The 15592-nt window shown below is 41.3% G+C and overlaps 2 protein-coding genes across 3 annotated transcripts; both read right to left on the minus strand.

Moving 5' to 3' along the window:
* Positions 1-53: 53 nt before the first annotated feature.
* LOC110787936 (nuclear transcription factor Y subunit B-3) lies at positions 54-1158 on the minus strand. Its single transcript, XM_021992568.2, has one exon. The coding sequence runs from the start codon at positions 1014-1016 to the stop codon at positions 411-413; it is 606 nt and encodes a 201-aa protein (XP_021848260.1). The 5' UTR covers positions 1017-1158; the 3' UTR covers positions 54-410.
* Positions 1159-8899: 7741 nt separating this feature from the next.
* LOC110787934 (transcription initiation factor TFIID subunit 15) lies at positions 8900-15291 on the minus strand. 2 transcript variants are annotated; one of them, XM_056837429.1, is made up of 9 exons: positions 15102-15291; positions 14611-14780; positions 14100-14476; positions 13795-13989; positions 12415-12498; positions 11179-11257; positions 10973-11099; positions 10781-10824; positions 9558-9669 (listed from the first exon to the last, which is right to left on the minus strand). In XM_056837429.1, the coding sequence occupies exons 2-8, from the start codon at positions 14728-14730 to the stop codon at positions 10820-10822; spliced, it is 987 nt and encodes a 328-aa protein (XP_056693407.1). In that variant the 5' UTR covers positions 14731-14780; positions 15102-15291; the 3' UTR covers positions 9558-9669; positions 10781-10819. The 2 variants fall into 2 exon arrangements, with proteins under 2 accessions (XP_021848258.1, XP_056693407.1); XM_021992566.2 differs by lacking the exon at positions 10781-10824 and having other exon boundaries at positions 8900-9669; positions 15102-15290.
* Positions 15292-15592: the final 301 nt, after the last annotated feature.

Consider the following 15592-nt stretch of genomic DNA (forward strand, 5'->3'; position numbering starts at 1 on the left):
CCAAGTACAAAAATGAAATTAACAGGTGCACCAGAGATTTTGAGTACTACATCTAGATCCAATGCGTACAAATTTAAAATTAATAACTATTGTAGTATATAGCACGAGGAATCCCACAAAAATACACATTCCTCCGATCTCCTCCATATAATTGTTAGAACTTAGATCACTCTACCTCCTTTCACAATCCTTTTCCCTAAAGTCACATTTTTGCTTTTACAAATTATATTAAAATGATGATAATAATAATAATAATAATTAGGATTTAATTTCACTAAGAATTACTGACCCTATTACCTAACACAAGTCAAAATTCTCAAAAGGCATCTTAACCCCGCCATTTTATATTTTTTTAACACTATTACAAGTATATATTTTCCTCCACCCACAACCACCACCACCGCGTCTACCTACCTTATTTTAACAGCGGTGGTCGCTCCGCCACCGCTACTCGAGTTACCTGTATTCGTCTCCATTTGGTGATGTTGATAAGAACCAGACCCATACACTTGTCCTTGATGCCCCATCATCATCATCCCACCATATATACCTCCACCTCCGCCTCCACTATTCCCACCACCACTATTACCACCGCCTCCACCATCATAACCACCACCTCCACCGGAAGATCCGTCCTTCTCACCGGGACGTCCACCGGAAACAGTCATCTTCTCTCCTTCCAACTCCCTATACTTGTGTAAATAAACCTTCAACGGCTCCACATACTCCTCAAACCCTAACGTCGTCATGGCCCATAAAAGATCGTCACCGTTGATCGTCTTCCGCTTCTCCCTCTGACACTTGTCGGAAGCTTCGCCGGTGATGAAACTAATAAACTCCGAGACACACTCCTGCACGGTTTCCTTCGCGTCTTTCGAGATTTTCGCGTTCGCCGGTAACGCCTTCTTCATGATTCTGCTCACATTCGCGATCGGAAGGAACCGGTCTTGCTCTCGGGCGGAGAGTTCGCGTCCGCCGCCGCCTCCCCCGCCGGACTCGTTGTCGGAATCAGCCATCAGATAATCTTAGTTATCGGAGGAGAGGGTGTAGGGGTGGGCGTATGGTGAGGAGAGAGAAAGAGAGGGTGAAAGGGGGAAGTGCAGGGGATCCGTTGGATTGGTGGAGTAATAATGCATCGAAAGCGACCACGTGGGTGAATGTAAGCCGTTTGTTTGATGATAAGGGAGAGGAAAGCGTGGATAATGGATAAGGCGTTGGATTGTGACGGGGGTATAATGTTTTGGATGGTACAGATTCAAACACGACTCTACTTTATTTTTAATTTTTTATAATACCTACGCATTTTTGTACTCCCTCTGTATTTATTTAAGGGATTTATTTGCCTTCTCCGGCCATATTTATTTAAGAGATACACTTGCCGTTTTTATTAACTTATCAACCCCACCCTCTAATTAAATAATCTATCTAATATATCATATACCCCACCACTCTATTAAATAAATAATTTCATAACTACATCCCACACTCCACCCCCTAAAATGACATGGTCCAACTTGTTTTACTTATTAAAATATCTACCCAACACCACTTGTTTTATTACTCTATGTCATTCAATTTTTCTTCTTAATACCCGTATCCGGCTAAGTGTATCTCTTAAATAAATACGGAGGAGTAGGAGTTTCAGACTTATTTCCCATGTCTATTCTTTTTGGCTTAATTTCAGTTTCAGACTTATTTCGCAGTTCAGTTCAGGAGCATTAAGTTCAGTTTAGTTCAGAAAAATTCAATAATAATACTAATAATAATAATAATAATAATAATAAATCCAATAGAGTTTCAGTGTAGTGAGGGCAGGATCACCATCATCCGGCATTTAGATCCTCCAGCCTCTTTTATGAGTTTCCCTATTCGGTATTTATTCTCCTACTTTTACAATAGTGAATCTGTCGTTAAATCTAATGCAAATAAAAATCTAGTTACAAAAATAATAATAATAATAATAATAATAATAATAGGAGATTAGGGCACGATTAGGGCGATTAGGGCACGATGTTTACGTGCGTTTAAGGCTCCCTCCTCGTCGATCATCCAGGGATCTCCGGCGTCGGCGTCGGTGTGCCGGGGTCAGGCGAGGGCGGTCAGGTGTCAGGCGACGGCGTTCAAGCGGTTTCCAGGCGGTTTCGTGGGGGTTTTCGCAGGTTGTTAGCAACGATTTTCGCAGCCTTTTCCGGTGGTTAAGCAGGCATTTCCGGTGGTTTTCAGGGGGCTTATGTGTCGGCGGTTTTCAGGCATTTCCGGTGGTTTAGCGCGGCTTCAGTTTCAGGTTCGTGGGTTCGTCAGTTCGGCAGTTCGGCAGTTTCAGTTTGGGTTTCATTTTGGGTTTTCAAACATTTCCGGTGGCTTTTCAGTTGTTCGGTGGTTTGGGTTTCAGTCTGGGTTTCAGTTCCGTTCGAGAGTTTCAAGTGCGTTTGTTCGTAAGTTCGTGGGTTGTTCCGTTTCAGTCTGGTTCGCAGGTTGGTGTTGCGTTTTGGTTTTGGTGTTGCAGTTTATGTTTTTGGTGTTGCAGTTTGTGTTTCGATCATTTCCCGGCAATTTGGAGATCACTTTGGGGTTCTGTTTCAGTCGTGGGTTTCAGTTTGGTGCTCAGCTTCATTTTGGGGTTCTCTTGGGCGTTTCGATCTTCTCTTGTGTGCAACAACCGTGATTGTTGTTCGTGAGTGTTTTGTTCACTTGGGTGTTTTGATCGTGAGTGTGCAACAACCGTGAGTGTGTTCTCTTGGGTGATTTGTCCTCTTGGGTTTGCTGTGTGGTGTTCGTTGGTGTTCGTTGGTTGAAGTTACTTTTTGGTTGAAGTGCTTTGTTATGGCGGCTTCCGTAGAGAAGTTTCATTGCCCTTTTGTGGGTCTTAGCGGGTGCCAGGATGGAGGTGGGCGTGGTTTGGTGAGGAGTTCTCTGATCACTCACTTACGTGATCGACATTGTTGCACTGGTGTGCGGGATGTAACCCGTCATTCCCTTACTACCAATTTGCAGGTTTTTACTACGGCTGAGGTGACCTTTCGTCGTATGGGAATTTGGTTATGTGGAGATTGTTTCAAGACGCATACTCATCGTATTAGGTGTCGTCATGGCAGTGGTTCTAGTACGGTTTTTGTGGACCCACCTGATTCTGGGGATGGTACTATTCGTTTTACTCTCTACGGTATTCAAAAACCGCAAGCTCCTGCTTCCGAGCTGTCTACTTCTGTTGCGCCTCGAGAACATCATTTTTCTTTTGATGTTGCTCTTCTAAACACTTTATGGTCCAAGCGGCTGCGTTCTGTGAAATCCATCCCTCCCAAATGTCGTTTGGGTTTTTCGCGAGTTCTGAAAGGGGCGCTTGATAAGGTTATTTGCAGGCCAGATGACATCGCTTGTTGGGTTCAGTTGCTCGTGTTACCTCTTTGTGTCCTCAAGACTTTTTCTCCACGAAGTAATCGTGAGTGTTCCTCCGGCGTTAGGCGGCGGCAACAGGAAGAGAGTATCACCTCTGCTATTCGTTCTTGGGGTGTGCCTGGTGGTTCTGAGCAACTTGTCATAGACACATTGGCTAGTGTGTCTCCCCCTCTATTGGATGTTGACGACGACCATGGTTTGGCGGAGCGTAATATTAAGCAATGCAAGAGAAAGATTTCTGACGGTCACTACACTGCTGCCGTTAGGGTTCTTTCTTCCTCAGGTCTTGCCCCTTACAATGATGCTACTCTTGCAGATTTGCAAGCAAAGCACCCTTCCGTTCCGGTCCCTACCTTACCGGATATCCCTGTTGATCACCACCTTATTGCTTCCTCCGCTGTTGTTTTGGAGCAGATTATGGGCTTTCCGCGTGGTACTTCGTGCGGTAGAGATGGCTTGCGTGCTCAACACCTTTTGGATTGCTTGGGTGGTGCTGCTGTAGCTGTTTCTGATGAGTTGGTGGATGCTATCACTCAGGTTGTTAATCTCTTTCTTGCTGGAAAGTGTCCCGCTGAGCTTGGAGGATACATTGCTAGTGCTCCTCTTACGGCACTTATTAAGCCTGGTGGGGGTATTCGGCCTATTGCCGTGGGCACTATTTGGAGGCGCCTTGTTTCTAAGGTCGGGGCAGCTTTGATTGGTCCGCGTTTAGGAAACTACTTTGGAGGTCTTCAGTTTGGAGTTGGGGTTCCAGCTGGTGGTGAGGCCATTCTCCATGCTGTCAATCGGTTGGTTGAGGCTCGTGGGGCTGATGTTGGCCTCTCTATGTTATTGGTGGATTTTCGGAATGCGTTCAATTTAGTTGATCGTTCGGCTTTGTTGCGTGAGGTACGGCTTCATTGTCCTGCTCTTTCGCGTTGGGTTGAATTCTGCTACTCTTCTCCAGCGCGGCTGTATTATGGGGAGCATACCTTGTGGTCTTGTCAGGGTGTACAGCAAGGGGATCCTCTCGGCCCTTTGCTTTTTTCTCTGGTTCTACATCCATTGGTGTGTCGAATCAGAGACTCATTTGATCTATCTCTTCAGGCTTGGTACTTGGACGATGGCACTATCGTTGGTGACACTTTGGTGGTTGGACAGGTCTTGGAGTTGATTTTGGAGGAGGGTCCTCATTTAGGTCTCCATGTTAATGTTGAGAAGACGGAGGTTTTCTGGCCTTCGGAGGACCCCCGCAGTCGTCTAGAGGGTGTCTTTCCTACGGATATTGCTCGTCCTGCGCTTGGTGTTAAGTTGCTTGGTGGCCCAGTCAGTACGGATTCCTCTTTTTGTAAGGAGTTGGTTTCGCAGCGTGTGTCGAAGGCTGTTGTGTTGATGGATGCTGTAGCCAAGCTTAATGATCCCCAGTGTGAGTTGTTGCTTCTTCGTGCGTGTACTGGAGTTTCTAAACTCTACTTTGCTATGCGCACTTGTCCGCCTCATCTTTTCGAAGCGGCCCAATTATCCTTTGATGCGGCTTTGCGGGCTTCTTTAGAGCGCATCGTGACTGCTTCGGGACCTGGTTTCGGTGACTGGCAATGGCGCCTTTCCACCTTGCCTTATTCTTATGGAGGATTGGGTGTTTATTCAGCTGGTGATGTTCGGCATTATGCTTTTCTTGCATCCCGTTTGCAGTCTTCTGGTTTGCAGGATTCGCTTCTTCGGCTTTCAGGTGTTGATGGTCCGGGACCGGCCTTTGACGATGCTCTTGGTCTTTTCAATAGGACCGTGGAGACCGACCTTATGCGTAGCCCTAGTGAGATCGCTGCCCCCAGACTCATGAAGAAATTGGCAGACATATATTTCACGAAGGTTACTGCTGATGCGGAATCCGCCTTCTCCTTATCTTCGCGTCTTGTTGCCCTATGGAAATCACAGCAGGGGGATCACTCCTCGGCTTGGTTGCGGGCAGTCCCCATCTCGGGGTTAGGCCAGACTATGAACGGTAAGACTTATCGTTCGGTTCTTTGCTATCGGTTGGGTATTCCGTTGTTCTCTTATTCGACGCCGTGTTCTGCTTGCTCTCGGGTTTTCGACGGGGACATTTATGGGGATCATGCCGTGTCTTGTGCTGGGATTGTGGGTATCAAACATCGGCATAATGTTGTTCGTGATACCCTTTTGGATATTTGCTATCGGTCGGGGATTTCTGCTCGCAAGGAGGTTGATGTTGGGCTGACTAGTGAGAGTGATGGAGCTCTTCGTCCTGCAGATATACTGCTTTACTCATGGGATGGTGGTCTGGATGTGTGTGTTGACTTGACTGGGTCTTCCCCTATGACGCAATCTGGGTTGTCAGGCTTCGTTCCGGGTCGGGTTGTGGCGGTTGCAGCGCAGCGGAAGCAGAATAAGTATGGGGCACGTTGTAGGGCTTTGGGTTACGGTTTCTTCCCTTTTTCCTTCTCTTCTTTTGGGGAATTAGAGAAAGGGGCTGTTTCTTTGCTGAAGCGGGTCCAGGCGTACTCCAGGGCTCAAGACATTGGGGCACGGGCAGCTGCCCACATTTTCAGCAGGATCGGGTTCGCCATAGCTAGAGGAGTGGGGGTCCAGATTGTATCTCGGCTCCCCTCCAACTTCTTGTAGTTCATTTGATCTTTATAGCTTGTTAAGCTTGTAACGTTTTATAATAATAATAATAATAATAATAATAATAATAATAATAATAATAATAATAATAATAATAATAGGCTCATCTTCATAATTACAGGCTTATAGCCTAAGTTTCAAGGGAAGTGGAAAAAGAAATGATGTCAGCATTGTTGGGAATTAATGCTAATCCAATTATCATTGCGGAAACATTCACCAAACCAAGATCACATGAAAAAGTATAGATTAAATGATACATACATTTGTATCGTGTATTCCCACTAGCTTTACGAACACGATCGAGAAATCCAAGTGTAGTTCATGTACAATAGCCACCAACACGTTCAGATCCACCTTGTTTCCGTTAGCTTAGAACTTTCACAAAGTTGTTTGGCTTTTTGGGAAGAACTGACTCTGGGAAGCACACTGAGAGATTAGGGTTCAATGTGTGTTCTAGGGTTGTGGGAAAATACTTAGGGTTAGGGAAATAACCCCTTAGGGAGTTATTATGCTAATCGGCCAAGGCATAAGGCACAAGGGCGGCCAACCGTGCACATAATCCCAGCTGCAACATACACAAGCGTTGGGCCATAGGCCGCATTGTGTTGCTGTTGCTCTTTCCCCGCGCGCCCAGCCGTGAGGCGTTGGCCCTGTTGCGCGCTTGTGCATCGCTGCTGTGCCTGCGGGCCTTGCGCGCTTGCGCAACGCTATTGTGCATGCAAGCCTTGCGCACGTGCGGATTTGGCTCGTGGGCCGCAGCGTTTCTCGCCCCTTCTCGTGTTGCGGCCATTATTTATCGTATAGTACTTGACGATCCAACGTCATACGATACGATTATTTGTCCGGCCCGACCGACGATGCACGATTACGACCCACGTGTTATCGTATATTTATGTTTTCCGAACTAAATTCTCCATTAGCCATTAAATGAATTTCCGATTTAATCTGACGATTTGTTATATAGCGAAGTTTTCAATGTTAGTCCGGTTTTTATGGTTGTTTTTAGTTGGTTGGTAAGAGCGTTTGTTTCTCGTCTTAGTAATTTCGGCCATACAAGGATTGTAAATTATCAATGTAGTTTATGTTGTTTTAATAGGTTGTTGTAATTTGTAACCTTATTTTGATTAATGTAAATTTAAGCTTATGTCAAAAAAAATGCTTAAAGTAAAAATTTTAAAAGTAAAAGAATCTACCCCTCATGTATTCTACTACATATTTTTCTACATCTCCCATGATACTATATACCATTCAATATACGGGAACACCATCGTTGTAAAGGCAACTTTAGTAAAAAGAAAACCTTTTTTGCACAACTTTGATGAAAACTTCCATTTTCCGTCAATTGGTATTCATTTATAATCTTATGAAATCCTAAGACCGAGTGGCTGATTTTGTCCAAAAAAAATTATGAGGGTCCAAAGTTTAAAAATTCAACATTTGACTGAATCAATATGCTACGGATGAATCATATTTGTAAAAGGTATTTGGGCGCATTTAGGTTTGCAGTATTAGTCATTTATATCATTTTAGTTGCATTTAGGGTGACATTTTCATAAGTTATAGGTAATGTTCTCTATTATGCTCCATTTATATTTTTATTAATATCCCAGGTGATTCCATGGTCATTTGGATGCTTCCAGAGTGCTTGGAGTTGATCCGAACGATAAACAGAAGATTTAGGTTGAAGACGAAGAGCTTGATCGGAGAAGTTAATAGTTTAGATCGATTTGGATCATCTACATCATATTACCGATTGGCAAGAGCACCTTGAGAATCTCATGGTCGATATGATGCAAGCATTACTCGAACTTTTAGCGGAAGTCAAATCTTAAGGGTCTAGCGTCGTAAGAATTGTAGCATCCATGTCTTCGTAGCAAGGAAAATCAAGCGGGTAGCCAGAGCCCCCACTTGATTCGGCTTCTCAAACATCAACATCGTAGCAAGGGAAATCCAGCGGGCTGCCAACGCTCCCGCTGGTTTTCGCGCCAAAGCTCCGTCGAAACACGCATCAAGGCAACACTCGGTTGGCAGTCAGCGCCCTCGTTGGTTTTCGCACCCAAGCAAGTTCGAGTCGTCTGTTTAACCCGCTGGATTTCGTGTGCATGGTACTCGTCGTCGACGCCTTTCTTCTAGTGATCGTCTATCGTCCAATTAATTCGTAACTTATGTTTATTTTCCTTAATTAATTTATTAGTTACAATTTAGGAAGCATATAAATACTTCAAGGGAATTAATATATTTCCTTTATGCTTTTATTTTCCTAGATTTCAATTTACGACTATTTTATTTGCCTCTCTTCCATTGTCGAACCCTAGTTTCGTCTTTCTTTCCTTCATCAATTTAGAGGTATTTTCATATTTCTCTTGCTTCAATTCATTGTTATTATTCTCGTTCCTTAGTTTAATTCGTCAATTGATTATGAATTTCATATTTATTATTTCTTTTATGCTTGTTAATTTAATTATGAGCGAGTAGTGGTTTTCTAGGGCTAAGTAAGGGAAACATGTTTATACCATAATTGTCATGCATCAAAGTTAATTAATTTATAAATTATGATTGTCATGCATCGTCTAACTAACTAGTGTGGTACTAAACAACATTTGATGCAAATTACGTTTGATGTAAATGTAATTTTGTAAAGAGGGTAGCATGTCAAATCTCCTAAATACAAATGAAGCTACACACATTTATCCAAGGTATTAAGTCATCCCCAATGGGAGCTCAAGCAGAGGCTCAAAGAAAGAGAGTGTTGCTAAACATGAGCCTCCTATTACACGAGTTATCAAAAGACAAAAGTATGAAAGGAGTAGTACTTATTGGCTATTGCATTCATAAATGAGAAGGTATTTGAATCCGAAATCATGACTCACTCGTTTGGATGTATCACAAATTCACAATTAAATGATTTCCCAAAGAAAAATATTTCTTTCATTCAGGATTCTTGACAAATCCTCGTGGTTCCAGATTCAGAGAAAGTTTTCCGGTTTCCTAACAACAAAAACCGTACCTTTCTGGACTCAATGGAGTGAATACAATCCAAGAAAACCAAAACCGATACAATCAATACATTCAACATAACCAACCTTGTCCTTCCTAACATTGTCCCCCAATAGATATCTTGATTGACATCGTAGTATCATACCACGATGAAAAAACAGATCAAATGATCTTGTCAAAAGAGACGATGCAATTCAAGTTCCGACTTTCAGAGCATACCGATTCAAAATAGGTTCCTTTTCAGGAAAGACTATTTCAGTTTTCAGCTATCCTGTTTGCACATAGCAAACATCACTCGGGATCCAATCAACAAGAAATTCTTCTACCTACAAGCAAGCTATGGCATGTGAAAAGCAGTCGTAGCCTCCTAACGTAACAGGTACATGGTTCTGTTAAACTAACAAGAACCATGGAAGCTGTGATCAATCAGCTAATAATGTTATCGATATCTGTAGCGATCCCTATCCCTGCTGTAGTCTTGGTCCCTGTCATGATCTCTATCCCGATACTCCCTTCCCCGATCCCTATCCCTATCCCTCTCTCTGCTTCTGCTCCCGAGCCGATCCCTACTGTCACGCTCTCTGCTCCTGTTCTCTCTGTCTCCATGATCTCTCCCCCTATCCCTGCTCCTTTCTCGGTCTCTATCACCTACGCCTGAAATAAATTTATATTTTGTATGTCATCAATTTACTCTGAATGTAGATAAGATCATGCCATGGTACAAATGAAGTTAGTATTTGTGACGAGTAAAAGTTTCACAGACCCTGCAGCAGCACGGCAAAGCTGATAATGTCAGTACATATTTCTGATTCTTTTGGCACTAGGCCTAGGACTACAATTTCATGAAGTTAAAGGAAACAGCCACATATTGAAGTGTTCCCACAGGAGTCACAGTCATGATAACAACATCTACTGGGCACATCGTGTGATGCATCGTGAATTGACAAAAACTAGAGCTTTGAAGATGATAAAATATTCAAAGAAATTAAGGATAGAGAACATTTGAAATCTTCGAAGATCAAGTGGAGCAAAGATTAAATTAGGGATAGAAAACATTTGAAATCTTTTGAACTATATCTAAAATACTTTTGTTATATTTCTTACAATTATTCTTAGAGATGGGTAAGGCTCTGTTTTGTTCACCTTATTTCCACTTAGTTCAGGAAAAATAAGTTTAGATAAGTTCAGATAAATTCAATTAAGATAAATCAGGGAAAATAAGGGTTGATCAAGTATAATTTATAACTAAATAAGTTTTGGTAAGTTAGGGTAAGTTCAGATACGTTCAGGCAAAATAAGTGAATAGAACGCACCTTAAGTTATCTGAAAAGGCTAGAATGACAGTAGCATAGCGTAGGCTGATTAGTAGCATGTTTACGCAACTTTTACTCACAGAACATTTTAACGACATGTAAAATAAAATAAAAAACAAAGTAATTCAAATCCATCTTAATTAAAACCCAATGATCAATATTTAATAGGTTGCCTTCATTGTAATAATAAACAAAAGCTGAAAGTGTATTCTAGTCTTAACGTAGTAGGAAAAACATTAGTGTGAAAGCAGTAAAATTGCATCGTACCACATTACCTAAACAAAGTGGTCAACCCCAAACCAATATAGCAAGCTAGCAACCCAGCTAACACACTCACTGACTAACTATATTGGCATTAGTGGTTAGACTACAAGTTGAACTCTCGCTGCATAAGTGCATAGCAATCTCAGCAGCTAAGGTTTCAAGGAGATGGAAAAAGAGTTACACCTCACCTTCAATGTCCTAAACTTCAAAGAAACCCAAGCTACCATTTAATCTGTTACATTGAATAATAAATAACTAACAGCTTTAAGCTTGCAGGCTCCCACAACAGAAGAAAACACAAAGGCAGCACATGTGGAATCCAGAAATGAACAATCAATAACTTCATAGAAAATAAAATCAAAGGCGGTACAAAGCATCACCTATTTCCTCAGTTTCCCACCCTGCACGCCCTGCTCCTGGAAGCACCTTTCCTGTATCAGTTTCATGGGGTTTTATACGGAACTTTTTCTTGAGATTGCCAAACTCATCATACATCTCTCCATCATCCTGAAGTTGCAACGCTGAATCAGAATAAAATGTATCACAGATTCATAAACAGCTATCATAAGAAGAAAAATGTTCTCACTTCAGCTTCCCGCCGACGTCTCTTTGTCTCCTCTAACTCTTCCTCGTCAAGTTCCTTGTACCCACCAGCACGTCCTCCCCTGGTAATCAACAATAAGTATATAATCAGAAATGCACTCCATTCAGTAAGTGTGGCCTCTACCCTGGATCCAGTCCTCAGAGCTCATTAAACGGGTACTAAACAATCTCAATTTGTGCAAACATGCTATCTGCATTATGTTAAATGAAAAGTGAAGCCCATACTGATGAATAGGCATGATTTTGTACGTGAAGTGATTTGCAGAATCAGGAATGAGGTAGATCCTCAGTTCTCTCAAAGGAGCAAATGCCAAACCAAACTGTACTTTCAGCATATTTCTAGAACCAAAAGCAGGGGACGGGGTAGTAATTAGAGCAAAATAATGAGATCAGTGTTCTCTAAGACAAAAGAAAAAAGCATGATAAGAGCATATGTGTAGTACTCACATGTCTATTGCTCTATGCAGTATGGAATTATATTTTGATGAAGAAAGTAATAACTCCCAGCTGTCCAATACTCCCATATCCAGATGATGTTAGATAAATTTAGCGTACAGACTACCTCATCAAAGTTGTATATGTACGTTTTTTTTCCAATCAAGTACTGGCATTAACAAGAATACTGGAAATGACTCAAAAGACCGGGGTGCTCCAAGGATGTGCTAAGTTAAAGAGGCCCACTGTCCTTCTTCACTAAAGGTTAGAACTAACCACATTTGTTTGCAGTCACGTCACAATGTCACACATTCCCCGCTCAAGAAAATCTCCCACTCATTCAACTCCTATAATTCTATTCCCCTTTGCTAATCACGTTTTCCCAAAACAGGATATTAGAAGTATATTTTATAACATTTGAACCGAGTAAAAAAGGTTATATGTAGAACTATAACTCTTGGTCTACAAGCTCTTTAGATCTCAAATGAGAAAACGAATATGCTAATATTCAGTAGACGCATTAAAAATGAGCCTATTACCTATGTATACTTGACGCCTGGCCAAGCTTAAAGACACAAATAACACCCCACAGAATCAAATACGCCAGATGAGACAGTATAAAGCAGCACAGGATAGAAATTAGCACAGCACGGACCCTATTGGAACTTGAGTCCAGGATATCTGAGGGTCAAATGCACACAATACTGCCTAGTTGGCCGTATGACTATGAGAAATGGAGAAGTACGCAATTGTAATCAAGAAAACAAAGCTGATGGTAACATACCTTACACCTCCCTCACTGATACCAGGTTTATTAGTGTTGCAAATGTTGCACTTCAAACGTTTTGCCCAGTTGATATTAGCACACCTGCAATATCAGTATAGTGGCATCAAGGAACTTGAACATGCCACACACCTTTTTCAATAAGAATAAAACTACAAACCAATTTTTAAGCAAGTAACACCTTTTTGGGGGACAAGTAATAAGTAAAAGCAATAAACATACACAAAGGAAAATCACCCATGCATAGGAGGGCAAGGCACAAACACAACAGTCTGCCCACCTCAAGGTAGAAATGGCTGTGCTCGACAGTTCGGCACTTGCTTTTGGGATACAGGATAGAGTTTTGACTAGGTGAAAACATCATTTAGAAAAAGATAAGAAAATGTGTGTTTGGCGCAGTAGTGGCTTTTAGTAATATTTAGTGTTTGAGCGTAGAGTAAAGGTATGGTCAGAGCTTGGGGTAGAGTATAGGTAGTATTTGTCAAAACTCAAACGTTACATGAACATTACTACAGTAGCTTCCTCCTACAGTTTTTCTCTATCATTAGACAAAAATTATCATCCATATTTAAAGTTGAACAGTGTTCATGTAGATTCTCAAAGAATGCATAATATGAAAAATTTGCCGCAAGCTGCACTCTGATTTAATTTAACAAACAGATGAGAATAAGCATGTTAGCCGATCCCAAATCATTTTGGGACTAAGGCTTTGTTGTCGTTGTCGTTGTTGTTGATGAGAATAAGCAACGGAAACCCTAATCTGCTTAAGAAATCCCAAAATTTAATGCAGCCTCTTTGTTAACTAAAAATTGGACCAAATTTTTAAAAAAAAAATTGAATTTGTTCAATTATTCTCTTTAACTTTCTAACTAAATATAGATGTTCTTTTTGTAGCTTTCAAATTTTCATTAATAACAAAATTGTGTAAATTTTATACGAAAGTACATGTCTTATTGTCTTTACTCTTTAGAAAAATCCAATAGCTAACGTTATCGAATACTCCTACTTTAAACAACTACTCGTACTTTGACAGATAAACATTAACAACTACCAGTCACTTTTTCGGAAAAGGCCCTATTGCATAATGAGTAGCGAGAAAGTCACACACACAAAAAAAAAGCTACAAAAGTAATGAAGATCTACAAAGTCAAAACAACAAAGAGATATTCCAGGTGAAGCAATTGGCTCCAACTATACCAAAGAAAGCACATGAAAGGAAAGTGGACCATAATGTTTAACTTCATAAGAGTAAAATAAAACAAAATTAAGATGTCCGTTTAGGACTAAATGAACAAGTGTAACAGAATACCACAATCATATCGGAAAGTATCAAAATGACAATGCATATAAAATGTATTATTGTAGGTTATCCAGACTTACATGGGACAAGACCAATCATTAGGACCAAAAAGTCCAGTTGTTGGACCAGTGGCTGCTCGTGCAGGACCACCAGCATCAGCAGTTCCACGACCTCTTCCTCTGCCACCACCCGCTGCACCACCAGAGGCACCAGCAGGCCGGGCAGTTCCACATCGATTGCAAACACCACGAAAAGCGAAGTTCACATTGGTACAACTGTGAAGAAACTAAAATGTAAGAAACGTGGTATTGCTGGAGTTCAAGCAAATGAAGACCAGCATGCAAAAGAGCAAGAAAGAGCTGCTCACCAATGTCACATCACAGACCTTGTATTTGGACACATCCAATCACCGTCCTGTTGCCACGCTTTTCCAGAAGCATCACCCCGGCCTCTACCTCTTCCACCACCCCCATTCAGGTCCATAGCATCTTCAAGAGGATCACCAAAATCACCAGGTACAGCTGCAGGTTCAACTGCAGGTACAGCAACGGGTACACCTGTATCCACTGTATCACCCTTATTCTTTGACTGTGCTATGAATACACCAATTACGTTTCCATGAAATTCCTTATTATTGAACCACTCCACAGCAGCTGCAGCAGCATGTGGATCTTCATAGGTTATTGTTGCATCTCCCTTTGGTTCGTTTGTCACTTTATCATGGTACAACCATATCTTCGGTTGACCAGTTCTTTTATCTTTCTGTAATGTACCATCAACCCAGAAAAAAAACATGTTAGTAATTAAATGAGCTAAGAAGTGTGAACCAGGTCCTATTACTATAGAAGATGCAAAGTGCATTATCACCATATTGAAAATACGATAAGACTTCCTACCTTAATCAAACCAATGGTGCCGAAGAATTCCGCCAACATGTTATCATCAGTCCCTTCAGGTAAGTTACAAACATAAATAGACCCATTTGCGGGAACACCTCTGCCCAGATAGTTTGCCATTATGCTCCAATTTTCATTCAAAATGCCGCAAAAGCAACCAGCAGCAAGCCCTATCAAACATCATAGTTTTATAATTTTACAACAAATTCACCTCAACCTTAATTCCTGAATACAATTTCGATGAGCAATCAAAAGAACCATAAACCCTAAAAAGCAATTTATGCAGCATATCGAAGAATATACGCCCGATAAATTGAACAAACCAAACATAAATTGAATTGTACCACATTACTCCGCATCTTCTAAGATGAGAATGAAATTTATCTATCGAATTAACTAATTCCTAGAAAATGCCACCAAAATCCAAAAACGAACCAGAAAACAATAAAGCTAAAACAAACTTGAAAAATCAACAGCAAGGAAGCAATTACCTTGCGAATGAGTGGCTTCCGCCGGATATTTACCGGAAAGATCTAGCTTCGCCGCCGCTGGATGGTGGATTTAGTGGATACCCCTTTCTTTCTCTCTCCTCTTCAGTTTTTCCTCTCTGCCTCGAAGATTTTCGCAAATTCTGCTGATTATTTTTAAATTAATTTTTTCTATTTTGCTTTGATGGGGTATTTTTTGATAAGCCTTACTCTCTAATAAGGCCAGAGTTTGTTCCAAATTCATCTTTTGAGCCCAATCGAGGTAGGCTACACAGCTGGTGGACATCGGATTTTCTTCCCATACCCACTCCAAAAAAAAGAAAAAATTGGAAGATATGGTAATGTGTAAAAATATTGCTTACTTGTTATATATTATCAACGGTTATATAAACCAATGATGTCTTGGCCTAGTGGTTAAGACTGAGGGCCTGTGTACAATAGGTCTCAGGTTCAAATCCCCCCACCCCCATTTGTAATTTATATTGCCCTTGTGG

The sequence above is a fragment of the Spinacia oleracea genome, chromosome 2 (assembly GCF_020520425.1).
Source record: "Spinacia oleracea cultivar Varoflay chromosome 2, BTI_SOV_V1, whole genome shotgun sequence".
NCBI classification, from domain to species: domain Eukaryota; kingdom Viridiplantae; phylum Streptophyta; class Magnoliopsida; order Caryophyllales; family Amaranthaceae; genus Spinacia; species Spinacia oleracea.

Bases quoted from the DNA above. Each gene is read 5' to 3' on its own strand.
- LOC110787936 (XM_021992568.2), bottom strand. From the start codon at position 1,016: ATGGCTGATTCCGACAACGAGTCCGGCGGGGGAGGCGGCGGCGGACGC.
- LOC110787934 (XM_021992566.2), bottom strand. From the start codon at position 14,730: ATGGCAAACTATCTGGGCAGAGGTGTTCCCGCAAATGGGTCTATTTAT. The intron at 13,990-14,099 runs GTCTGTGATGTG...GTTTCTTCACAG, and splicing joins TGGATGTGTCCAAATACAAG to TTGTACCAATGTGAACTTCG. The intron at 11,100-11,178 runs GTGAGAACATTT...TTGCAACTTCAG, and splicing joins GACGTCGGCGGGAAGCTGAA to GATGATGGAGAGATGTATGA.